The sequence below is a fragment of the Grampus griseus genome (genome assembly GCF_964374135.1).
Source record: "Grampus griseus genome assembly, chromosome: 20".
NCBI lineage: Eukaryota > Metazoa > Chordata > Mammalia > Artiodactyla > Delphinidae > Grampus > Grampus griseus.
Window position 1 is genome coordinate 11,608,006 of NC_139014.1, and position 24,984 is coordinate 11,632,989.

The following is a 24,984-nucleotide window of genomic DNA, read 5'->3' on the forward strand; positions in this document are numbered from 1 at the left end:
GACGAGCGACAATAACCCACCTCCTTCCGCGTAAAAAGTCTAGCGAGCTAGTGGGGAAGGATCAATCCAGCCCGCGATCCACCCGCTGAAGGTGAAGATTAAAATTGCTGCTGGTAACCAAGCCCGCGTCCCGAGAATCGAGAGCAACTCTTTCTTTCTCGACAATTTTGGAATTTCTTATCGGTAAAAAGAAACCCCACAAAACAAAAGCGTAGCATACACGGCTCCCCGGAGGCCGCCGGGAAGCCCCCCACCCCCCGCGCGCGCAGCCCCGGGCCCTCCGCGCCTTTGAAGCCGCAGGTTCCCGACCTCCCTCCCCTCCTTTCCCTTTGTCCCTCCCCGTGCCCCCCGGCCCCTAGCCCGGCGCGGGCAGCCCCTCCCTCCCCTGACCCCGGCGCGGGCAGCCCCCTCGCCCGGCGCTCCCCCGGCCCTGGTGGCCGGGCGCTTGCTCTGCAGGCCGGAGCGGCGGCGAGCCGAGTTATTTGTTAGACCGGGGTAGAGAGCTGACGATCCCCAGAGGGAGGAAGCCCCAAACCCCTTTGTATAAAGTTGAGAGACAAAGAGAACTCTTTGTGTAGGTTCCGTTTATTTACAATGCAAAAGCTCTCCGAATAAATATTAAAAAGCTTATCAGCTGAGCAAATATGTATTCACTTAATACATTATGTTTTCGGTTGTAGATTAAATCAAACACAAAATAGTCTGCAAATAAGACGTGTAGAACCTGTAACATTAAATATAGCAATTTAAAATGGTATTCACAAAATGGAAAACATCTTAATCGCTTTATTGTCACGATGGAACGGCTAAAAAAAATCAGAAGACTTTCTGCAAAGTTCACAGTGAAGAATATTAAGCCTACCCATCTCCCTGTTGTTAAGGTGATATCAAACATTAAAACAATGCAGATTTAGGAAATGAGGAGAAATGTGTCGAATGAAATTGGTCCTCCACGCGGGCGCACAGCCGTCCAGTCTATGTGTTGCTCCGCCGTTCCGCGCTCAGCGTCTGAAATTACCCCCAATTTCGCTTCCGAGTGGACTCTCGGCGTTGGGTGGGGGTGGAAGAGAAGGGAGGTGGGGGGCATTAAGTGCCCAGCCAGGAGGTGGAGGTGGACGACGGAGGCCGGGGGTCTGCTGGGACCTGGGCAGCGGTGAAGGTTGCGCTGGGCCCGGGCACTTGTCCGCCTCCCCAGGGCCCAGCCCAGCGTCGCAAACCCCACGTCCCCCGGCCGTGCAGAGACAGGCCTCGGCTCGGCGACCCGGGGCAGGCGCTGAAGGGAGAAATAATGTGGCCGATTTGGGGCGTTGAGAGAAAACAATTTCTGACTCTCAAATCGCCCCTCTCCAAACCTCCAATCCTCAGAGGAAGATCCTGGGCGAATTTGACTGGGGGGCGGGGTGATTGTTCCAGGCTCTCCAGGAAGCTCCCGGCTCCGGGACGGCCGACCGGGCACTGCGGCGTGGCGGCCCAGGTGACGCCGCCGGCGGACGTAGACCCCTGGGGCTCCGGGGAGCTGGCCCGGGGTCCTGGCTCGGCAATGCGGAGTGGGGGCCTGGTCCCGTTAGGGATGTTGGGGGGGGCGCGGCGGGTTCAAAAGAATGGGCCGAAAGACGCATGAGGGGGATGGGAGAGGGGAGAAAATGAAGGTTATTAAAAAAAAAAACTCTTGAGTTACAATCAATAAAATTACTCGCTTAATTAGCATGGTCATTCGGTTAAGCAGAATGCAGTAAAAGCGGAACCTCGGAATGGGGGGAGAGGAGAAAAGCTAGCGTCGACCCCAGGCCTTCCCTCAGAGACACCTTTGGGCAGCGGGGGAGGGGAGAGGGTGTGCGTGTGAGTGTGTGTGTGTGTGTGTGTGTGTGTGTGTGTGTGCGTGCGTGATGGCTTCGCAGATTTGGGTTTTTATCACCCAGAGGAGCCAGCAGCCTTTCGCCGAGGCGCCCTCGCCGCAGGGATCCGCGAAGGGGAAGCGTCGAGCTGTACGGCCGGGTTCCCTCAGGCTCCTCCGGGCGGAGCGTGGCCGGGACGGTGCGTGTGCGCGCGGGGATCGGGGCGGCCCGGGTGGCCAGCGCGCGCGCGTGCAGCGGGGAGACGCGCGGAGCTCTCCGGACCCGGCCGCCGGGCCTGGCCGCGAGGCTCGGGCCGACGGGGTGGGGGGGTGGGGGGCGGGCGGGGCGGAGACCCCCGGGCGAGCCGAGCCCCAGAGTCACCAAGTCTCCTCTGCTTGCCTCCGCAGACTATGGACCCGCACGGCGGCCGCCGGCTCGGCACGCGGCCGCCCGCCGAGGAGACCAGTCCGCCGGCGTGCTGACCGGCCCCACCGCCGCCGCCGCCAGTGACCCCGGACGCCGCCTCCTCCGCGCCTCCCGCGCGCCGTCCGCGCGCCGAGCCGCCCCCGGGCCCCGGCCGCGCTGCTCCCGGGAGGCGGCGGCGGGCCGGGGCCGGGGCCGGGGCCCGGCATGGATGGCCGCGACTTCGCACCGCCGCCGCATCTGCTGTCGGACCGCGGGAGCCTGGGCCACCGCAGCGCCGCCGCTGCCGCGCGCCTCGCCCCGGCCGGGCCCGCTGCGCAGCCCCCGGCGCACTTCCAGCCCGGAAAGTACTTCCCGTCGCCGCTGCCCATGGCTTCGCACACAGGTCAGTGCCGGCCGGGTGGGCGCGGGAGAGGAGGCCCTGCCGCGAGGTGGGCACGGTCGAGGGTCGTACGGGAGCCTGCCCCTCCTCTCCTTGGAGCATTTGCGGAGAAGCCTTCGGTTTCATTTCCCTGCACCGGCACCGGTGGCGGCCCGCGCATCCTATGGGCGCCCCGAGCCGGATCATCGCGGTTTAGAACGGCCTTCCCCAGGGTCCCCCAGTGTCTCGGAGGGGCAGCCTCGGAGCCGGCTAAAAATAAAGCCTTTCCCCTCCTGCCACCCTCCCCCACCCCTTCCTGCAAAAGAACTAAATTCCGCGGAAACCTCATTTCTGCATTCTGCATTCTGCATTCACATCCTTAAAACATTCCGGGGCTGGGACAACGAGGCACATTCTGCGGGAACAAAACGGCCGTTGTGAAGGTGGGGGGGGGGGGTGCCGCGGCCTCTCGGATTAGGGCGGTGTGTGCGCGGGGTGAGCGTTAATAGGGACTGCTGGTGTAAGACGAGCAAATCCTGTTTCTATATAAAGCCTTGAAGTGTCAGGGCGAGAATGGGTTTGCAGGGGATGCATTTGCTTTAACAAGTGCCTCTGGTATCCTGCTAAAGCCGGACAAAGCGTGGCCAGATCGCGGCCCAGCCCCGCGGCCTGCGCCCTGGGGGAGCGCAGCGCCGGCGCCGGCTCGGCTGGGGGCGGCGCGGGGGCCGCCGACGGATTTCGGTGCAGGCGAGTTCGCAGCAAATTTGCTCCAGGAGGAGAGAGCTGGGGCCGCCCTGCACTCGGGTCTTCTCCAGTTCTCTCCCGGAGAGAGCTGTTCCTTGGCAGAGCTGACCCAGGCCTCCAGAGCAGTCCCCGTCTCGGGTGGCTTTGATATTACTGTCGAGCCAGGTCAGAAGAGAAGCAGGGCCGGGCAGAGGGTGGCGAAGGGGCCGCGATCTCGCCTGAGACCCTGGAGTTTACTGGCCAGTGCCGGCTGAGTTTGCAGGAAGCTGGAGGGGCTGCGCGTGTGGGGACCCGCTGGTCACCCTGAAAGGTTGGCTTGCTTTTGTTTACAGTTTGTTCTAAACATCAGAAATGTTGTTTGCCGCTTTTTTTGTTGTTGTTAATTTGGCAGTAACAGTTATTGCTAGCTTGATGAACTGTGAATACTAATAAAATTATATCTGCTTTAATGGGATTACAATTAGTGTGTGGATTAAAACGGATGGCAGAGTCAGGCTAAAAGGGAAAATGTCAGAAGGGAGGGCAGTCAGAAAGAAAAACATAAATTACCTAAAAAGAAAAAAAATACGAGAAATTGCTTGATTACTAATGGGCGTTTAGCATTTACAACGTGAGATACGAAAAGTTCGAGCACGCTGGGAGTAGAGGGGCTGGACTCAGCACTCTCCTGGAATCAGCCCTTCGCCCGCGTTTCCTGTTCCAGTGCGAGCCTTCTGCAAGGCTGCTTTTTTTCTCTTCCTTGCTCTTCCTTCTTCCTTTCCCTTGCTTTTTTCTCTTATAGATTTATAACTCAAAAAAGCAAAAGTACTTGCCTGGGCAATTGGTGATTTTAAATATCTGTCCTTGCTGTTCCTGTGGTTGTCTCTCCTGCCCCTGCATTAGAGATGCTGCCCGCCCAGCTCAGCCCACACTGGGGGGTTGAGGTTGGGGGCTTGTGGTGGCAGCAGGGACAGTGCTACAGTTTCCCTAGCCCCTTCTGGCTGCACACACACACACATACACACACACCCCCCGCATATGCCATACCCTCTAGCCTGGAGGGTACAGAAACCGGTCCAGAAGGGCCCCCGACACCAAGGCTCTCCCAGTAGTACACAGACAGGCTGGGGCTGTGCCCCCCATGGGGTGGGGCAGGGCCAGACCAGATTCCCCGTCAGTTCAGGTCACTGCTGTCTCTCTCGTCCCCATTCAACAGCCCACGGCCCTCCCCAGGTCCTGGTCAGCCGCCATTTCCCCTTTCTGTTCTTATATCCAGATGCCCGCACCACCGAGTCAGGTGGGAACGTGGTCTGGGTGGCCCAAACCATTGTCTTGTTCATTCCAAGTTTGACCACGTGGTTCTTGGATCGTAGGCCATGGAGGGTTTGGAGAAATTGGATGGGTGCTGGCTTGGTCTGTGTCCTTGACCCAGACCCTACCCACCTCCCCCATATGCAGGGTGCTCTAGGGGGCGCTGGAGGTCCCCAGGGCACCCTGGGGGGGGGAGCTGGAGGGCCACGTGTCCCCTGCTCCTGGAGGCTGTTTGCACCTCCCGGGGGACCAAAGAGACCTATTGTGCTTGGAGATGTTCAACCCATTTGTGACGGGAAGGCTGGCCTACAGGGCGTCCAGCTAGAAACATCTGCCGCTGAAAGCCTTTTGAAATTGCTGAAAGCCAGTATCTTGTATTGGTTTTAAAATATAGCTACATCAATTTTTTTTAAAAGGAATTATACCCCAGACTACTTTGCTTTGGTCTGTATCTGTATATGATCTAGTTTAAAAAGAAAAAGGTATAATTAAGTTCAAATATTTTTTGCATCTCTTGTATGTATTTCAAAACGGCCAGTTTGGCAGACTTTCTTCCATTTTCGCGGATGGCCTCGGGTCCGCAGGCCACGGCTGCAGCAGCCCATCCCGCCCCTCCCTGCACTGACTACCCTGCTGAAAGGAAAATTGCTCCGAGCTTCTTCCTATTTGTCCGGCTCTAACATGGGAGTAAGATCCAGCCACCGGAGATTGAGTCCCTGGCTTCTGAGGATTGCTCGTCCCTGGCACAGACACACGGCCTGGCCAAGGGTCTCCCTCCCTGCCCTCCGCCAGTGCTGCCCTTCCTCGTCCCCACCCAGTGCTTTCAAAATGTCAGCTTGAGGGACCCCGATGGGATATTGGGCTCCAGGGCTCCTTCCATTGTTTTTCTAAAACTGAAAGTGCCGATAGCTTTACCATCGGGCTGAAGGGTTTTATGGTAAAGTGCTGTTCCAGTAACCTTGTCACCAAAAGGTGTAATTAGAATGTTTGGAATCGTTATTTTTAGTGCAGTGTTAGATTTTGTCTCTAATACAGATGGTCCGGAGGCAAAGCTGTGAAATCTAGGGGAAAAAAAAGGAAAATCAACAACGCACCAACCCAAGATTTTTCATCAGCGCTACTGCCTGGAGCGATTGGGGATCGCGCCTCTCCTCCGAGCGCGTTTAGTAGGAGGCAGCCCGGCCTGGGAGAAGCCCAGTCCCCGCCCCCTCTTCTAGCCGGTCAGCTCCTGCCCTCCATCCTTCTCTGTACGTCCCCCTCAGGGCTGAACCTTCGAGAATCACCGGGTCTCCACCCGAGGAAGGCGGAGGAGCCGATCAAGTCTTGGTTTCAGCAATGTGACAGCGGGTGGGTTCTCCTCTCCGCCCCTTCTCCCGGCTTCTTTGGGGTGTAAATGGCCGGGCCTGGAAGCCAGGTGCCCTGGGCCTGCGGTTGTTGGGAGTAAACAGGACGGCACGTTCCTTCTGGTGGGAGAACCACAAACTTCTCTCCTGCTAACAGTGCTTCTGATTGCTAATCTCAAAAAAAAAAAAAGAAAAGAAAAGAAAAGAAAAATGCAGAGGAAAAAAAGATAATTTCCGGGTGTAAAAAGACCCCATCAAAGGGTCCCCCTCCCTCCTCATGGGATATTTTTTTGTAAAGGAAAAAAAATACATTTTCGTAAATACCTCATTAACTCAGTGACACGGTGGAGTGTTTCTGCAACAGTTACCAACATTAAGTAGGTGTGAAAAGAGTTACTTTCCGAAGACTCTACCCATCCTGCTCTGTTAAGTGACAGAAGCAGACATCAAAGCCAAGGCTGCCCTGCGGAGCCAGGAATCCAGTGGCCTCGTGGATCGGCCAGGCTGTGGCCGCCTCGCCCACCCCAGTGAAGCCATTTTTGGAATGTGGGTTTTTTCTCAGTGGGGCTTGTACTGCCCCCATGTCTGATTTTTCCTACAAGGATATTCCTATAGGAATATCCAGGTCATGTGAGCACTAAGGCAAATTAGCCAGCAAGGCAGGGAGCAGCCTTGTGCCATCCCTCATCACCCCCAAACACTCCCGTGTATTCTTAGAAATCTCCCTCGTCTGCTGTGAGACTGGGTTCAACAGCCCGCACAGACAGGACAAAACGCACAGGAGGCTGTTAGAATAACATGGAGGGAGCTAAAAATACCCCTCAGAAACACACATAAAAAAGCCAAATCCAACAACAGAACGAGCTAAAAATATTCCAGGCTTTGGCAAAGAGCACAGAGTTAAATAAATTATACAAGAGCCATTCATGGGAGCAAGTTGACTTTCTCTCTTACGGGAACTTGGTTCAAGCTAATAAAAATAATAATTTACTGGCCACTGAGCTTTGCTTGAGTTTAGATTTAATTGGTGGGGCTTCTGGCGTTTGTCACTTCTTGGCGATTAGTGGGCTTGCCCTGGCCTGGGGTAGGGTGGGGATGGGGTGCTGAGTCTGGGTCCCTGGAAGCAGGGCAGTGTCTCCCCACCAACCCGAGGAGCAGGGCCTGGGTGCAAGGGCAGGATGCCCAGGAGGCCAGAGGAGGGAGGCTGCAGGGGAGTGGTCAGGGAAGGCAGAAAAGAGGACAGGCAAGGCGCCGCTATTTTAATTTGATAAATGATCGTATACCTTTAAGAGTGTGTTTTAACAATCAAGATACACTCCAGCAAGTTGATAGGATGTTCGCTGTCAACTTACATATGTCATCAGCGGGGGCTGTGAGCATAAATAATGTGCGAGAGTGTGCGGGATGCGCTACAGCCTCGCCAGGAGCCCGGCAGGTAGCACCCTTGTCTCTCCTGCTGTCTGGGGGCAGCTGCCAGAGGAGGATAGAAGTCGGGGCACTTCAGGCAGGGTTTTTTCCCCTCTGGGGAGTTCCCAGGTCTTCCCACCAAAATAAGAGCTCCAGATGGCTTGCTCAGAGAGACCACTGCGGGTATGATCTGAGGCTGGAATCCAGCGTTGGCTGGTATCTTTTCAGGGGGCAGATGTCTTAAGTTCAGCCATTTCCCAGGAATGTCAAACTTCCACCTTGGGATTACAGTCAGGGTAACCTCCTTCGCTCTGTCCTCTTGCTTGCTCTTGATGAGACGCCCCTGGAAATCCCAGCAGGCCCTCCCAACTCCCAAAGGACTACACTTCCCAGAATGCTCCTGGTCTAGCTCCAGGGTCTGAGCCTGGGACCGGCCCTGAGCTGGGAATTCCCAAGCTCAGATAGAGTTCAGCCAGTGCCACTGGGAATGAGTGCTTTCTGGGCGGAAGGGGGCCTTGGTTGCCACCTCCAGTAACCCCTTGCCCTTCCTCCTGAAAGAGGCCTCTGGGCCCTGCTTGGCTTCCTCCCTACCATAAATATCTGAATATAGGCCCCAAAAGATGGGAGCTGCCCCTCTGCCCCAGGGGCACCCTGTGCAGAGGGCAGCTGCCTTGATTGGCGTGGCCAGAGTCCCAGGGGGATTCCCACCATATGCCCTGATCCCAGCCCATTGCACGTGGCCTTCTCAGAGGGGCCCTGGTCACACTGGCAAAGGGTCAGCTTGGAAGGGACGTGGGGACTCCACCTGGGTGGCATCAGGGCATCTCTGCCTAGAGAGTCCCATGAGAAAACCCTGCACAGACTTTGGGGCAGCGCCCCACTCCCCAGCCTCCCACTGACAGGCGGCAGTAAACCCTATCAATGCCGTATTGACCAGTATCCACCTGGATGACTTCTGATGAACAGAAACCATCCCCCCAGGACGGGGGTGCTGTCCTAGCCCCTCTGGAAGGAAGGCCTAGCCCATCATCACCCATCCAGAGAAAGTTCTCACTCCTGCCGCTCCCGACAGCCTCCTGGAGAGGTGGGCACCCCTTGGGAAAGGCCCTCGTTGGAGGTCTTTGCTGGGACTTGCGCCACAGCTCTCGAGCTGAGGCCGACCTCAGGGCTTTGGGGTGCAGCATGTGCCCTGTCTGTTTGGCAGTAGGTAACTTGCACTGCAGGGCTTCCTCCTGCCTTGCCCGCCAGGGGATGGCTCCCCGGGGTTCCCCTGTCCCCATTAACCTCTGGGACCTCCTTTCTCCCACCAAAGACTCCAGATTAAAAGCAAACAACAAAATTACAACCAGCATGCACTGTCTAGAACATGTCCCCAAAGCCCCGGGCCACGCCAAGGAAGGTTCGGGTTTTGCAGCCCGCACTCCAAGACTGCTGCTCCGTCTCGGCTTTGACGCCCTGCCCGATGACGTTTTTATGGGATAATATACCATTTAGATCATGCAGGCCTATTTGTCAGTGGGCCGCCCCTGTTTGTTGTAATATATAATATTACTGCCTCCTGTGGCCCTGCCAGCAGCTGCCACTGGAGGACGGGGACCGGTCGGTGGGAACTGGGTGTGGGCTTAGAGGAGGTAGGGGGGCGCCGGGTGGGAGTTGCCCCCTCCCCGCTTATGGGATTGGTGTGGGTTTGCAGTAGGCTGCGGGCCTGGCGGAGAGGCATCCAGTGCCCAAGCTGGGAGCCAGCCGGGCTGGCATCTGAGGGCTGCTGCAGCTGTCCAGACGATTAGGTTCCAGATTGGATCAGCCAGGAAGCTTTTTTTTTTCTTTCTGACCTACGGTGGGGGAGGGGGAGGAGGGAATGAACAGGTGGGTTGGGTTCCCTGCCCCCTCTCCCCTCCCCCAGGGCCCCCAACAAAGAGTCCAGTGTTTTTAGATCCAAAGACTTTTGAGGCTGGGGAAGGGGGGACCCACTGTGTGCCTGGAACCGGAAGGAAAGTTCAAGCAGCCCTGCTTCATCTAAGTATAGGAACTTGGTTTCCTCTAGAAATTACCAGAAATGCAGGGAAGGGGCAGAGGATAGGTGTGCTGCTGAGAGAGGCCTCTGAGCAGTAGGCTGGGGTCCCCAAGGGTGGCCTGGGGTGGTGTCTTCTTGGGGAGCCTCGCCAAGTAAGACAGACCCATCAGCCACATTTTAGTGGCGGTTTACTAACTAAACCACGCTCTGCCATCTTCTTGGGAAGAGGCAGTCTTGGCTGGATCCCTTTGCTCCTCCTTCAGGGAAGCCAGAGCCTTTCTTCCCTGGGACTTCCTTCTGAAGGCAACTCTGGGGAGGGCACCATGGCCCCATCATCACAGAGCCAGACCAGGCAGGGCCCCCCACCATCAAGGCAGGCATGCTGGGAGCACAGCTGGATGGGGGTGAAAAGAAGGCAGTTTGGGAACAACCAAGGGGCGGAACCCAGGGTGGGGACGCGGTGGGGGTGTAAGGAAGGGGCTGCGCTCCCAGGCCGCTGTCCACCAGCATCTCACGAGCATCTCACAGCACCCTGTGGCAGGCTCCGTCTCAGCACAGGCATTGCTGCCTGGCTCAGCCCGTGTCCCCTTTGGGGGCAGAGGCACAGACCTACCCTGCAGACCCCAACGTCCCCACAGGCCCTCCAGGGCATTAACTGGCTGAGCTCACATGAGCCCACAGTGAATGGACACACGTCACACCTGCTCACGTGTGCTCACACCCCCAGGCATGTCCTTACACCCACACCTGCTCACACTCATGCAGACACTCGCTCACGGACACTCACAACTGGCCTTCAAGGAGTCACATCCCGGTTGGCCCCTGGGAGAGCCAGCCCGCCCCGCAGTCGGAATGTGCTTTCTGATCTGTCTCCAGTTCCCGCCACCTGCTCCATCCTTCAGCTCCTGGCCACCTGCCGGGGATGGAGCCTGCAGGTCCCCAGTGACGCTCGGTGGCAGACTGAGGGCCTGATGTGCAGAGCTTGGTGCTGGTGAGCTGCCCACCCCCGCTTCAGCCCCCTTCTCCACTGTGTCACTGGCTTCTGCCGAACTGGAGCTGGTCCTTTCCCAGCACCCGCCCCAGGCTTCTGCTTCGAATGAAGCTATCCCCACGTCCAATTCCTCCAGGAGGTGCCGGTCAGCTTCCCTGCTCTGCCTCTACCTGCAGGTCAGCCCCAAGCCTGTCTGAGCCTTCAGCCCTGCTTCTCCTTCCCTTGGGGCCTCCCTTACCCAAGCCCCCTACACCGTAGGTCAGCTCCCACCTACCACCCTTGTCATATCACTGTCCCCGAAGGTTCCCAACACTCAGCACATGTGCCAAGCCACCCACAGGCTCTGGCCACCTGTACTCCCCTCTTTGCTGCCCCAGGTACCTCCTCTGCTCCCCTTCCCCTGTCTCTCCTGGAGTCTCCCCACCTGGGCAGCGCCTACAGCCACCAGTGCCCAGGCTCCACCCGCATGGTCCGTGACCTCCGGCCCTGACCGCCCTTGGTAGTCTGTCCCCCCAGGCCTTGCAGCACCCCCGCCCTTCTCCACGCGGGGCCATCTTCCCCGTGGGACCCCAGCGTCCTGAGTCTGGGTGTCTGTGCCCTCCATCCCTTGGTTCCCCCAGAGCTGGGCCTGGCCGTTGCTGGCCTCCCTCCCGTGCAGGATGGCTGGGGCCGAGACGGGGTGTGCGTGCCTGTCCACACTTGGGTAAGGCACACACGTGCCTGTGGACATGAAAAGAGCCCTGTTCGTTTTTTTTCTCCTGCAATTTTGACCCCACACTGGAAAATCGAGACGATAACCCTCTGGGAGAACCTCACGAGGAAGAGAAGGGCAGGAGACACCGGATTCTGAATTGGCCCTGGTCTCTTCACTAAAAACCAAGATGCCCGCCCGACACCCGACCACACATACATGGGGACATTCACGTGGGCAGTATCTCCAGCCTGTGTGGCCACCTCCCAGGGGCCAGGTCAGCATCTCCTTACCTTCCAGAAGCATCTTCTTTCGTCCGCAGAGGCTCCCAGACTGTGTGCACTCCATTTAAAAGAGGTGTCAGAGCTAAAAAGATTGGCAGAGAGGACAATCCCCTCCTTCTTAGTGTCACACCCAGTGACGGGGTGAGGGGGTGGCAGTGAGAGGTCCACTGGGCAGTGCAGCCCAGCGTCATCCTTGTGGCATGCGGGCTGGCCTCTGGGCGCACGTGTGAGGTTGTGCAGTGGAGAGGGGGACCAGTGGAGATAGAACAAGGCTCAGGATGGGACTGTCCCTGCGGAGACACCGCTACCCCCTCCCCCTGCAGTAAGGGAGGGACCTGGTGGTGCAGGAGCTGGGCACCGGGTGGGACCACTTTCTGCCTGTCCCCTGACTGGCCCCTGCAGGTGACTCCCTAACCGTCAACATGTGTGGTGGGGCACCTACGATAGATTGGAGGACAGAAGCCAGCGGCTTCACCTGGGCCTTAGGGCCTGGTGGGCGAGGGGGGACAGACGCTGGGGGAGAGCTGCCCGCTCCCCTCCTCTCCCTTCTGTGGTGGCTGTGTGGGTGGCTGCATAGGCAGGGGCTGGGGGGGGTGGACAACCAACAAAAGGGAAATGAGGGCACAGGAGAGATGAGGGAGCAGGGCTGTGGCCCCTCGCCGTCTGCTCCATCTCCATCCCGGGCAGTCAGGCATGGCAGCGAGGGGCTGCAGGCACTGGAGCGTTGAGTTGCCAGGTGGGGCCCGCTCGCCGCACCACTCTGCTTTCCAGCATTTACACACCAGGAGGCTTCGGAGCCGCTCCTGGTTTGGGCCCCAGTGCCCGGTCTGGGAGGGGTGCGTGGCTGCCCGGGGCTGGTGCCAGTTAGTGGCACACCCCTGCCTGCACATCTCGTGGCGGCTCTTCCCCACAAGCCCTGAGTCTCCAGATCCTGGTCGCTTCTCTCCCCCAGGCAGCGCTCACACGCCTGCACTTTGTACTCAGTGGGGCACAGGCCCTTGATGCCTCTTCCCATCACTCCCTATAGGGTCCTGGCGGCCGGCAGGTGGGGATTCAGGACATGGACATGGACATGGACGTGGGGAGGGCAGGACCGGGGCTCCCGCCCGCCTCCTGGCCTCAGCAGCACCGTGCAGAAGGGTGCCAGCAGATCCCTCTGTGCCTGGCCTGTGTGCACAGCCTTTCTCACCCTACACAGGATGCCGGGGAAGGAGCCGGACCTGTGGCCCCCCAGGACTTGCCTGTTTGCCTGGTGAGGCAGCTGCCCTGTCCAGCTGGCCTCCCACAGGCCTGGCCAGCAGGTCACCTGAGGGCAGTTTGCCTGAAGCCAGTCCCCTTTTTGAGACATTTTGCATCCCTTTGGGTCTCCTAAAAATAAGCTTTCAATTTGTTTTAAATTAATATTAAAATTAAATCTAAATTAAATCGCAATGCATCTTTAGGCGAACTCTTAAAAAGCCCTTAACGAGTGTGAATACAGATAAAATCAAGAAAAGTTGGGAAGGTGCACACGAGCAGCGTCATCTTTCCACCTGTCAAACATCTGCTCCAAGACACAGGCCAGTGAGACGGCCCCAAGCAGCTGCGCAAGGTTGTGGGTCACCAAGAGGTCCGAGGGCCATTGTTGGAAGCCAGGGTGCCCGGGCAGCCCGCGACTTCCTGGGATTCCAGGGTGAGGGTGAGTGACCCTGCACGCTGCAGCCACTCAGTAACTGTTTGTGTAACGAGTGAGCTGGGTTAGAACTCCATTCTCTGGACGGGGCTCAGGGCCCAGTCTGTGGCTTGGGTGACAAGGACGTTTGTGCTGTCCGGTCTGGACAGCACTTTCTTCCGATGTTCCCACGCCAGCTGCCTGCTCTATTGAGGTCAGCAAGTGCCCCGGGCTTACCTGGGCACTCCTCCTGGACTGCCTGGAGCCGATGGAGGTTCAGGGCAGCCCCACCAGGCCCTGGCTCCCGAGGGCCGCTGGACCAGGTGGCCGGAGGGCATGGTGCATCTTGAGGTCTCTAGACTGTGTGGGGGGCACCCTTTGGAGACCTCATTCCACCCGGGCAGCCCAGCCCAGAGCCCCCTCCCCTGGTCTGGCAGCAGAGCCTTTTCTACACACGACACTTGGTCGGAGCCCAGCATGTGAATCGGGCGAGGGGTCAGTCCTCAGGCTCAGGGCTGAGTCCCCTGCTGCCCCCTGGTCCTGAGGCAGGTGGGGTCCAGGTGGAGGCTCAGCAAGGCCACGTGCTTGCTCTGTGGTCACATCGGGAGCCACCCAGGAGCACAGGCTTCTGGGCTGGAGGTCCAAGGCTGGTTCTCTGCCTGAGCCCCCCGCCCCTGGCATGGGGTGGGGCTGGGGGAGCACAGGGCTGGGTGCCCCAGGCTGTGGGTGAGCTGCACGGGGCAGGGGTCTTCCCTCCGTTGGGAGCTCTTGCTGGGCCGCCCCGAGGCTGGTTCCCCGCTGGCTCCCCTGGGCTGGCTGGCACTCCATCCCCATTTGGGACCCCCAGACCAGTGGGGTGCACTTCACCCCAGAAACAGCTCTTCTTGCCCTGTTCACTTCAAGAGTTCCCAGAAACACCGGAGTTTTACGTCAGAGAATTGAGGTTTTCTCCCTACTTATACTCACCGTCTTTAGAAATTAAAATACGTTCTCTCCGTTCTTCGAAGGAAGTGGGGTGTTTGTCAAAGCGGCGCTGTTAGAAGAAACTACAAGGATACAGAGCCCTGGGTGCGTCCTGCCCCCACCCCATCTCCCTTCTTATGGGAGTGTAGCGCTGCCCCCAGGAGCACACTGTGGGGGATCCCTGCTCCCCAGCGGGCTGCCCCCCAAATGCTCCTCCCACCAGGAGCCGTGGGCAGCCGCGGTGCCAGACCTTTCCCTGCTTCTGGTCACAGACGTTAGAGTCGGGTTGGGAGGGCAGGTCTGCTGAGAGCCTCAGAAGGCAGGGATGGGGTGCAGAGGGTGACCTGTCAGAAATTCCAGAATGTGGGCTCCCTGGAAGGCTCTGCCGGGAGAAGCACAGGGTACCCCCCCATCTGCTGGGAATGAACTGGGAGTGTTGGGTGCCCTCTTCCCCTGCCTGCCCACAGCTGAGAAAGAGGCGTGTTCAGGCCAGCTCGAGGTGCTGGGTGCCTGGGTCCAGGGGATGGGATGCAGGAGAGCGGGGTGGGCCCCTCCGACCCTGTCCAGATGGGCTCTCCCTCTGAGGGGACCGGTGGGGCTAGGGCGTGAGTGTGCACCCTGCCGTCTGCACTGGACTGCAACCACTAGGGCGTTTGTCTCCCTGCAGCTGGCTTAGTTCAGGATGGTGTGAAGGGAAGCCTTGCCTTGGCTGGAGACGCTCCTCCAGCTGGCGGGGTTTGGAGGGGGTGGCGCCGACCAGCCCTGGTCACCTCCCTGCGCCCCCCCGCCCCCCGCCTGTTTGCTGGCCTTCAGGGGCGTCCTGGAGGGGGAGTGCTGGTCATTCGCCAGGGAGGGTGTGAGAGGGAAGGGAGGCGGAGACCCCAGAAGGTGTGAAGAATAGGAGGGGGTGGGGGGCAGCCCTCTGAGTCACTCTCGGCCAGAGTCCGAGGCGGCCCTGGTGGGGAGTGTTGGCCACCCCGCGCTCCCCGCCTAGCCAAAAGACTAAATTTACCCTTTTAATAAGAACCAGACTTATATCCGGTTTTCCTTTTCTTTTATTAGTTCTGGGCTGTTGGTGGTTGGGCCCGTCCCCTGTCATCGTTGCCTCTATATTTGTGGGCCTGGTGGCTCAGCAACCACAGAGTTTTCCTATTATGGCCTGTGAGACACGGCCTTTGGGCCAACCGGGTCTTCTAGAAGGTTCTCCTGGACCAGCAGAGAGGGGCTTCCCCTGTGACGCACTCATGTTTCTGGGCGGGCACCCCTCACCGGGGCTGCCCCTGCGTCCCACGGCCGGGCTGGCGGAGGCTCGCGTTCTGCCCCCACTGCTGCCGCCCCCACGCCCCTCCCCCACCAGCACCCCCTCTCCCACGGCTGCAGCTGTCTCTCTCTGCCTCCAGCCTCCTCCTTCTCTTCTGTCCTTCCTTCCTCCCCGTGCCTGTCTCGGCCTCCTCTTCTTGTCCCCCTGTCTTCTCGGGGCTGTGGATGGCAGCTGGGGTCATTGGGTGGCATCCTCAGGGATTCTGGGACTGTGGCAGCAGCGGGTGGCTTGAAGCAGGGAAGGCTCCATGTCCGGTGAGACCAAGTGAGTGAGGGGGGTCAGACAGGCCGACATCTGGAGGCCACCGGTTTGTGGCTGGAGGGGACTGCCGCAGATCCCGATAATTTCTGTGTCCTGGAGAGCCTGCCTGGTGAGGCTGGGCCTGCCCGGAGCGGGTCCCAGATCGGAGGGGGCTTCTGAGCTGCTTCTCCACCACAGAGGAATCAGGCTGTCTGTGGGGAGATGGCCCCAGCCACGTGACCTGCCAACTGCCCCCAGAATCCACACAACCGCTGGACCCGCTTTCAGGTCCGGGTGGCTGGGGGCTGAGCAGCTGGGCTGGGGAGGGGGCCGACTCCCAGGCAGGAGGGGGTCGGGGGTCTTGGTGCTGCCGCTCGGTACAGGCTTGAGACTAGAGTTCCCCTTCCACCGTGAGTAAGCTGGATGTGCCCCCCAGGGTGGAGAAGGAGGGGGGTGTCCTGTTGTTTCTCGCCTGCCACCACAGGCATCAGGCAGAATTAAAGGCCAGGAGCCTTTTTCAGAGTCTGGGCCAGGAAGGAGACCGGTTTGGTGGCAGTGTGACCCTGGGAAGCAGCATCCCTCAGGGCCGGCCCAACCCGTGTGTGACTCCCTCACACAAGAACAAGTCACCACCTTGCGCACACTTGGAGCCAGGTGTGCACACCCACGTCGAGTGCACCCTCGGAGCCTCTGCCCCAGACCTGCATGCACATCTGTGCCTGTGTGCACGGCCATTGCCCACATGCACACTCAGCCATGCACACACACCCAGACACACCCTGAGTGCCCACACATAGTCCCATCGCTGCCTCTGTGCCCCTGTACACAGACACACACCCAGGCACACACATTATCTCATGCCTGGGCCACTGGTGGGTTCCAGCCCAGCAGGGAGTGTCCCTGGTGGCATCAGGAATTGAGCTTGCAAACTCGTGTACACCTAGAGTGGGTCTGGTGACCGGTGGTGTGGTGCAGCCTCTGTGGCCCCTGCTGTGGCCACTTTGGGTTTCCTGTGGGACAGTCCAAAGCGGCCCCTCCCACCAGGGCCTGGTATCCCCATCCCTGTCCCCCTCCCCCCATTCTGCTCCTGGGTGGTCAGACAGATGGACACCCACCTGCCTTCGAGCAGGCTGGACTGAAGCTTCTCCACCCCCGTCCACGCGGACACCCAGGGTGGACATCCTCCCTCCCCTTCCCTCTCCTGGAATGAGAGGAATGTGGGCCGAGTCCACACAGTGGGCTGTTATCCTTCCTGCCTCCTCTTCTCCAGTCCGCTCCCTCTGGAGCCTGGCCCAGCACTGGAGGGGCACTTTGGCCTCCTAGGCAGGCCGCCCCTGGTGTCCTGAGGGAGACCCAGGGATGGCCTCAGGGGAGCTGGGTGTCCCCACGCCCAGGCAGGCTCTGCAGGGGGCTGGAGGCCGTGGGGAGCCTGAGCAGGTGTGAGCAGGAGGGCGGGAGCTGTTTCGGGCGGAGGGTGCAGCCGCCAGACGCAGAGCTGGGGAGCCCGGTGCCAGCAGCCTGTCAGCTGGGCCTCCAGAAGCATCAGGAGAGCCTGGGAAGGGGCTTGCTTCTCAGCAGCGGCCGCCAGCCGTCGCAACGAGGCCCTTTTTGTTTTTTACAACCCGTTTCACCGTTTCCAGAAAAGGTAGCTCACTTAAGTCAAAACAAATGCTCGTTCTGCTGTAGCTCTGCGCTCCCGCTCGCTCTCCCCAGCTCTCCGAGGCCCTTCTCTGTCCCTCTGTCAGCCTGGCATGAAGGTGGAGGCTGGAGGGAGAGGGGGTGAGCAGGCGCGGTGCGCACCTGGCTGTCCAGGGCTCCGGACCTGGCCTCTGGTGTGCCAGCCCCTCGCGCTCTGGGGCTTTGCTGCCGGTCAGCCCCTCCCTGGACTGGAGGCTCCCTGGGGTAGCACGTGGGCTCCAGGAATGCCCTCAGCACCCCTCGGGCCCGCCCAGCATCTGTTGACCGTCTCGGCTGCAGCAGGTGGGCCTGGCACAGGTTGACAGAGGAAGGCCCCTCCCCTGGTTTTGCCTGGGCATGTGCGGTCACCTCTACCACGGCCAGCACATAGAGGCCCTGTGAGCAAAGGCTGGGCTTAGTGGTCAGGGCATTCCCGCCCAGCTCCGTCCAGCTGGGGCAGCTGGGAGGGAAGTAGCCACACAGCCAGGGTCCAGGTACGGCCTGTCTCCTGGTCCAGGTTGTCTGGGCCTTGGAGCGTGGGAAAGGTTGGGCCTCTGGGGGTGGGGCCTGGCCTGAGGAACTGGGCCATGGCAGTGGGTGGGGGGTGTCGACCAGCCCTCCTGGGCATTCTGGCTTCCGGAGTGGTTTTCTCAGCCAGCCCGGCACCCGGGCCAGGCCTCCGTGGTGTCCTAGGCAGAGCTGAGGCAGCGCTGGAGTTGGGGCTGGAGCCCTGTGTCTGGGGCCGCAAACCCTGGATTGGGCCAGCCGGGCAGTGGGGATGGCCAGCTGGGGGCTGGTGCGTAGTACAGAACGGCCTGCCTCACACAGCCTGACACCTCACACCGCATTCGGGTCCCTGTCCCAAGACGATGCTAACCTTGGCCAGATCGCTGTGATGAGAGCCTGCAGAGGATGCAGGGCACTGGCCACCGTGACCATGCTCACTGGAGGGGCCAGGGCAGCCTTGGAGTGGACAAGCCTCATCCAAACCCCAGCCCGGGCACTTGGGGCCGTGGGGCCAGCACTGATGATGCCCATTCCTTTGTCAGCCCCGTGGTGGGACCACCACCTGGGATTGCGAAGACCTGAATTGATACAAGGTTCATAAAGCCCTTGCCGAGAGAAGGGCTAGTGCAGATGGTGCCAGGCTCGGAGCTCCCAGCCCGGGGGCTCTGAGCTGAAAGCCCCTTTGGCCCTCCCTGCTGCTTGGGGCTCCCACTGTCCCCTCCCAGGTTGCTAACCACAGCACTCCGTGGGTAAGGACCTTGCCAAGAGGAAAGAAGCCTCCAGCCCAGTTCCCGGCCAGACTTGGCCGTGCAGCTCCAGCCCTGGCCAGGGCCCAGGCCGCCTCTGCTCAGGCTCTGTCTGGGCCTGGCTGCTGGTCGGCGGGCGGGGGCTGGGGAGGTGGCAGCCAGGTCTGCCCACGCCTCTGCTGGCTGGGCACGGTGCCATGGCCAAACTCCTTGGAGGTGGAAGTGACACAGGAGCCCGCACGCTCTGTCTGAGGGTCAGGGGCCAGCTGGGGGGGATGGGGGGACTCTGGGTACCAGCAGTCCCCTCCCCCACACCCACCATGGCAGTGCCCGCCCAGCAAAGCCTGTAGGACTTTGTCTGCTTCCAAACTTCTAGCCCAGGATGGCGGGGGAGAAACGGACCCCTTCCGAGCAAGGCTCATGGAGCCCCATCGTGCGGGCCCAGGCTGGGGGCCCCATCAGGGAGCTGTCTTTGCACCTGCCCAGCGTGCATCCCCCAGGGCTGGCCTGCTGGTCAGAGAGTATGAGAGCCCTTGGCAGGACCTGCTGCCATGGGCTGGGGTTTTCAGAGGAGAGGCCACCTGGGTACCTGCACAGGTCTCCCACCAGGGCGAGTGGGTGAGTGCCCAGAAGGTGGTCCCTGGGACACGTGTGTGGCTCTGCCCCAGGGCAGTGGGGTCTCCCGTGACCTCTGTTTCCTTCCTTGCTGTGTCTATCACTGGAACGTCTTACAGTGAAGATATAAAGACATAATATTCATGTGACAAGCCTCTTCCGTTTTCAACATGAAAGGAAAAAGGAAGGAAAAGACACCCCAGATAAATGGCCCAGACTGAGGCAGGACACAGGGGGCTGCAAGCTGCCCACGAGGCTGGGAGAGGTGGAGCGGCAGGGGCAGCCCAGAAGGCTCGGAGCAAAGGGGGGCCCTGGAGAGCCCAGAACCGAGGCCAGAGGGCAGGGCTGGAGCGCTGTCCCATTTGCTCACTTACCACACTCTGGGACAGAGATTCCTTCATTATGGACTCAGGAAGGGCCCCAAGAGGGTGCCCCAAGTTGGGAGACTGGCTGGCATGGGGCAAGGTAGGCACACAGCAGGAAACTCTGCCTGTTACTGGTTTGTCCCCTGCCCCGTGGAGCCGGGACTGGGGCCGGCTGAGCTGCAGCACCCCCCACAAATCTCCCATGCAGTGGGACCCCCTTCTGGGATGGTGTCAAAACAGGCACCCTTGAGAGTCCCCACCCAGGGCCAGGATCGGTCTCCCGGGGGAGGAGGGCATGAAGTCCCATGCCTCCCCCACCCCCACCCCAATTCCAGCTTAGGGGACCAGTCAGGTCAGACACCCCTCTGAGCCTCAGGCCTGCTTCCTACCTGCCCCTGCCCCAGGTGGGTGGTCCTTGGGGGTGTGGGTGGTGGGTCTGCAGAGGTGGCCTGCTGCCCGTGCAGGGCCCCCAGGTGTGGGAGACCCTCTGAGCCTCTGAGCCTCGGTTTTCCTGGATCCTCAAACCGGAAGGGCCCTATGGGACGCCAGGCCGCTTCTTCCACCCAGCCTGGGGCCTGCCCACTGCCCCCACCCACCGTGGTGTGGGAGAACTCAAGGTTCTCAGGCCAAGCTCCTGGAGAAATCCTTTATCCAGACCGACTCCTGGACTCAGTTGCTTCCCACTGTCCCCGGGAAGGGCAGGGCGGAGGGACTTCCCTGGGAGGGTGCGGGGGTGGGAAGGCCTGGGGGACATGGGGTGGGCCCGGGCGAGGCAGGAAGAGGCCTCAGTCATCCCACAGGCATGGCCCTCTGCCTCCAGGGTCCCTGGAGCACAGCAGGGGCCGCCCTCCATCTCCTGCAGGCTCTACCCGCCCGCCTGGGAGTCCAGCACTTCCCTTCCCAGCCCAGAGTCCCCTCCCCTGGCTGGACATGCCTGTGGTCTGGCTGGGGCCCATGGAAGTCCCAGCCTTGCGGTCTGGGAAGTCCCTGGCTCCTGGGCACCTTCGCCCCCTGCCCCTGGGTCCTCGCACGGTCTCCCTTTGGCCTGATACCCACCACAGAGGTCAGTTCACACCTTGGTGCCCGGCAGTTCTCACAGACTCTTCCTCTGAGGCCCGTGGCCAGGAGAGGCCTCTCTCGTCCACATGTCCCATTCCCGCACGGGAGTGGAGGGAAGGGGAGGGGAGCTGCCAGGGTCCCGGCGGGGCAGCCCCTCCCTCTCCCCCGCTTCAGGGCCGTGCTGCCTCTCTGCTGAGTCACCCGGTGTCTGGGAAGCTCCCAGGGCCAAGCCAGGCTGGATGAGGCATCACAAATTCACAAATTCCCCCTGCCTCCCGGGCAGGGAAACAGCTGCCCTGACTCACCTTGGGCCGGGCCTGCAGCCTTCTGGGGCCCCCAAAACCCTTGCAAACCCCGCCAGGCCCCTACACTCAGCCTAATGGGATGGTGGGCCCCCAGGTTCCAGTTCCCTGTCCCCTGGGATGGTCCCAAGCTAGGCTCTCTGCCCATGGAGTAGAGGAGACAAGGTGCCGGGGGCCCTGCTGGGGTGGGGGCTGAGCAGTGCAGCCCAGACCACCCACCAGGCACCGGGTGCTGCTCTGCGCGGAGTACTCTGTGTACATCCTTCCTATGCGATCCACTGGTCGCCACGGTAACCTGAGGAGGCTTGATCATCCTGGCCTTGGCCACTGGGCTTGGGCAGATAGGGTATACAGTGTCGGAGGGTGCAGGTGGGCAGGCTACGGAGGCTGGCTGCCAGGGGAAACTCCAGGAGTGTCCTGGACCATAAGTGACTGCCTGCATCCCGCTGCCGCCGGTCAGGGCCTGACCCTGAGAAACCCTGGGGGCGTTAAAGCAGATGCTGACACTTCCATCCTCGGGCTCCTCTTGCATGTCTCTCTTCCTCTGTCTTGGCTCCTTTTCTTGGTCACCTGGGAGAGGGCACCCCAGTCTGATGAGGTGGTTAACTGGACCTGGGGAGAAGGTTGAAGATGCTGCCTGGGGGAAAGGCCGGCCCTCCCAGTGCCACCCAGGGGGTGGGCAGAGACTGCCGTGCACCTGCTGCTCCTGGACCTATCCAGGAGATATCTACTCTAGCAGGTCTGCCGGCAGCTAAGAGGCCTTGGCCTGCGAGAGTCAGAGTCAGAGCCTCCGAGTCGAAGGCCCGCCCACAGGGCCACCTGTTTCCTACAGGCCCTGGGGCCCACAGTACGTGGCACCTGGCTGATGGGGGTGGGGGTGAAGGTGGGTCATTCGGCAAAAGTGCCATTCTTGGGGGTTTTGCAGTAACGAGAGGGTGTCAGGGCCTCAGGGGCCTGAGCGGGCAGCTTCTCCCACCTTGGCTTCTTGGCTGTTTGAAGACAGAAGCCCAGGGAGCTTGGGACCTGATAGTCAGCCCTGGAGAAGGGCTCCTTAGCGCTGTCCCTGCCCAGACTCACTCTTGCCCCCTGTGTCCACAGCCAGCAGCCGCCTGATGGGGAACTCTCCGGCCTCCTCTTTCATGGGCAGTTTCCTCACCAGCAGTCTGGGCTCAGCGGCCTCCACGCATCCCAGTGGCCCCAACCCCTCCCCCTCGGATCAGGCCTACCGTGGCTCCCACCCCACCACCTCCCAGATCTGGTTCTCCCACTCCCACGAAGGTAAGTCGGGGCCGGGGCTCCCAGCCGCACCGCGCGGCTGGAGCCACTGACTGTGGTGCCCAGGGCCAGTGGTGAGGCAAAGGGCTCCCCCGCTGTGGCTGGCAAGAGCCAGCTGGCAGACCATGCCAAGCACTCTGGCGAGGGGCTGCCTCCCTGTTGAGGAAGCCCCCACGGGGGAGGTGGTAATTGGTTGGAAACAGGGGGCCAGTCTCGCCAGTCAGTGATCCTGGCCAGATGTGCACCAGAGATGGTCAGAGAGGGAAGAAGGGGGTGGGGCCAGGAAGGCTCTGGGGAGCCGAGGAAATGTGGAACACAGCTGGGCTGGCCGGGCAGGGCTGCGCCCACCTCCTAGACTCGGGGAGGCATGGGCTCCAGATGTGTCAGCTGGGAGGGAGGGGTGGGGAGGAGAGAGCTGTCAGCAGACTCCAGCTGCCACCCTGGGGGCCTGGCCGAGAACAGAGCCCCTCCCGGCCCCTTCCTCCCCCTCGCTTGCAGCCTCACACACACAGTAGGTGCCTCATGTGTCTCAGGCCTCGTAGCTGGAGAAGGGCCCCTGCAGACCCTTCTAGGACCCTGGGGGTCCCCTTGGCTTGCCCACGGAGGGACAGAGCTCCGCACCGCCCAGCTCCCCACTGTCCGCTCAGCCCCTGGGCACTGTGACGTGGGCAGAGGCCCTGGGCCCCAGTGTCCCCCACCCGAGCTTCCTGGTATTGGCTTGGCCACCACAGCGTGGGAAGGGTTAAACCCGACAGCGGCTGGCACACGGAGAGGTAATTGCAGTTGGCAGCGGGCACAGAGGGCTCTCCGCTCCTGGCACCGGCACCGCCGTAACTCAATGACTGCTGAGCAGCGGGCGTTGTGTTTGCAGAGCACGTGGACCCACACACCGCGCCCGCTGCCACCCGCGTTCCAGGCGGGGAGATTAGCGCCCAGTGCTGCTGGAGAGCGAGAGAAACTTCTCTTTGTGCAACAAGAAAGGGGCTGTTTTCCAAACAGGACAGGTGACGAGTGAGGGACAGTTGTTAAAATAATCTGGGCTTTAAGCGCCGTGTGGAGCACACATGTTGGGCAGGCGATAAGGAGCAGTTCTCCTCCCCGGTGGAGGGGAGGCCGGGCTGGCCCTGAGGACCCAGGTGGGCAGAGCAGGCTCCCTGGCCGAGACACCTCTGCTGCCTGCTTCCCACCCCTGCCTCTTAGCAGCCTCCCCGGGGGAGACCTGGTGCAACAGTGCCAGGCCCTGGTTCGGGGCTTCCTGGGCCGGCCATGGGTGGACCCCACAGGCTCGTGGCACCCCTCGCTCCCCTGCTCTTTCCAGCCCTTCCGCCTTCTGTGGCTGTCAGGCACACTCCTGGCCCTGGTGGGAGCATCTGGCTCCCAGGACGTCTGTGGGAGGGAGGAGAGGGCCGATTGCTGTGGCGAGGGCAGGGGATACCCACAGCAGCCATGTGGGACCACCTCGACCGAACTAACGGCCGCTGCCCTGCCCTGGCCCAGCCACAGGTGTGTGGGCACAGCCAGGCTGGCTGCAACGGTGGCCCCGGTCAGGGTCAGGATGGCAGAGCTCTGCGTCAGGAGACATATATCCCCCGCCGCTCCGGCCCACCCTTGGGGACCTTGCCGGCAAGGAGGGCAGTTTGTGGGCAGTGCCACCTGCCCTGGGGCCCGGGGAGAAGGTGCCCCTGTCTTGCCCCTCTGGGGACTGCTGGGGAGAGGCAGGTGGGAGGCAGCCTGCAGATAGCACCCTCAACGGCCTCCAGACACTCACTTCCCCCGGCCAACGGCTGCCTCGGCGGAGCTGCTTGTGGGACACCCCGCCGCCCACAGCCACAGCCTCAGAGCCACCTGGCAGTGACAGTTGTCACCACCCAGTGGGATGGGACCAGCGTGGGGGTAGCACCCTGGCTGTGCCGGCCCCCTACCCACCCTGCCCATCCTGCATGTTGGGGAGGCAGCTACTTCGAGGCAAGGGCAGTTTGAGCAGCCCTGAAACAGCCCCGGGTCCTCCTCAGGCTGGACGTGCCCATGGTCTCACGGGGGAGGGCACGCGTGTGGGGCACTGGGCTCAGTGGGCAAACACTGGTGGATGCAGGACAAGGGGAAGCAGATGGGGCCTCCGAGCCTCCCACCTCAACACAGCCTCTGGAACACGGGGTGGGTGGGGAGCAGGGCCCATCCGGGGCTAAAGATGAGTGTGGGAGAGCAGCAGCCCCTGGGGAGAGCACCCCAACCTGCCGGGTCCCACCTGAGGTAGCTAGTGCATCTGTCCTGGGGACCACACCACCTCCCAGGCCTGTGCCTCGGTCTCCCCCTCACACTCCCCCCTTCTCTGCCTCCGGGTAGGCTGCCCAGCCTGGGATCCCCTTCCTACGGGGTTCCCCTGCCCTCCGCCCTCTGCAGCCTCGCTCCGACAGGCCACGTGGTGTGGCTGCCTCGCTGTGAGCTCCCGGCGTAGAGGCCGGCGGGCGGGCGGGGCCGAGTGGCAGTGCTTGCTGGCGGGCTGCCCTGGCAGCTTGCCGGGCTGCTAGTTTGACTGGGTGCCAGCTGGCTCCCTGCGTGCCGGGGCCTGTTTCTCTGCCGTGTGTGTTCAGGGGAAAGGGGGGAGAGGTGGGCGGGGGGCACGCGACATGGCTGGAGAGCGGGGGCCGGCAGGCACGGTGGGCTGCCTGGGCGGGCTGCTCAGAGGTCTGACCTCACCCTCATCCTTTCACCACCCCCGGGATGGGTGGGAAGACAGGTGCCTGGCAAAGCCTGCTTGCCGCCCCCTCCCCAGCCTGGGGCTGGTCAGGGCTAGGCCCTTGAAGGGGTTCTTAGCTTAAGGGCAAGGAGGCCAGGATGGGCTCGGGGATTGTCAGCGTGGGCCAGGAGGGGTATGGGCCC

General features: G+C 61.2%; 1 protein-coding gene across 2 annotated transcripts in view; it reads left to right on the forward strand.

Moving 5' to 3' along the window:
- The first annotated feature begins 2,421 nt into the window (after positions 1–2,421).
- Positions 2,422–24,984, forward strand: part of BAHCC1 (BAH domain and coiled-coil containing 1) — a 54,503-nt gene continuing 31,940 nt past the window's right edge. For both annotated transcript variants that reach the window (XM_082679038.1, XM_082679039.1), the window contains exons 1-2: positions 2,422–2,647; positions 21,932–22,107. In XM_082679038.1, the coding sequence (XP_082535164.1) occupies positions 2,466–2,647; positions 21,932–22,107 (358 nt within the window). In that variant the 5' untranslated portion in view covers positions 2,422–2,465. The remainder of the gene's footprint in view (positions 2,648–21,931; positions 22,108–24,984) is intronic.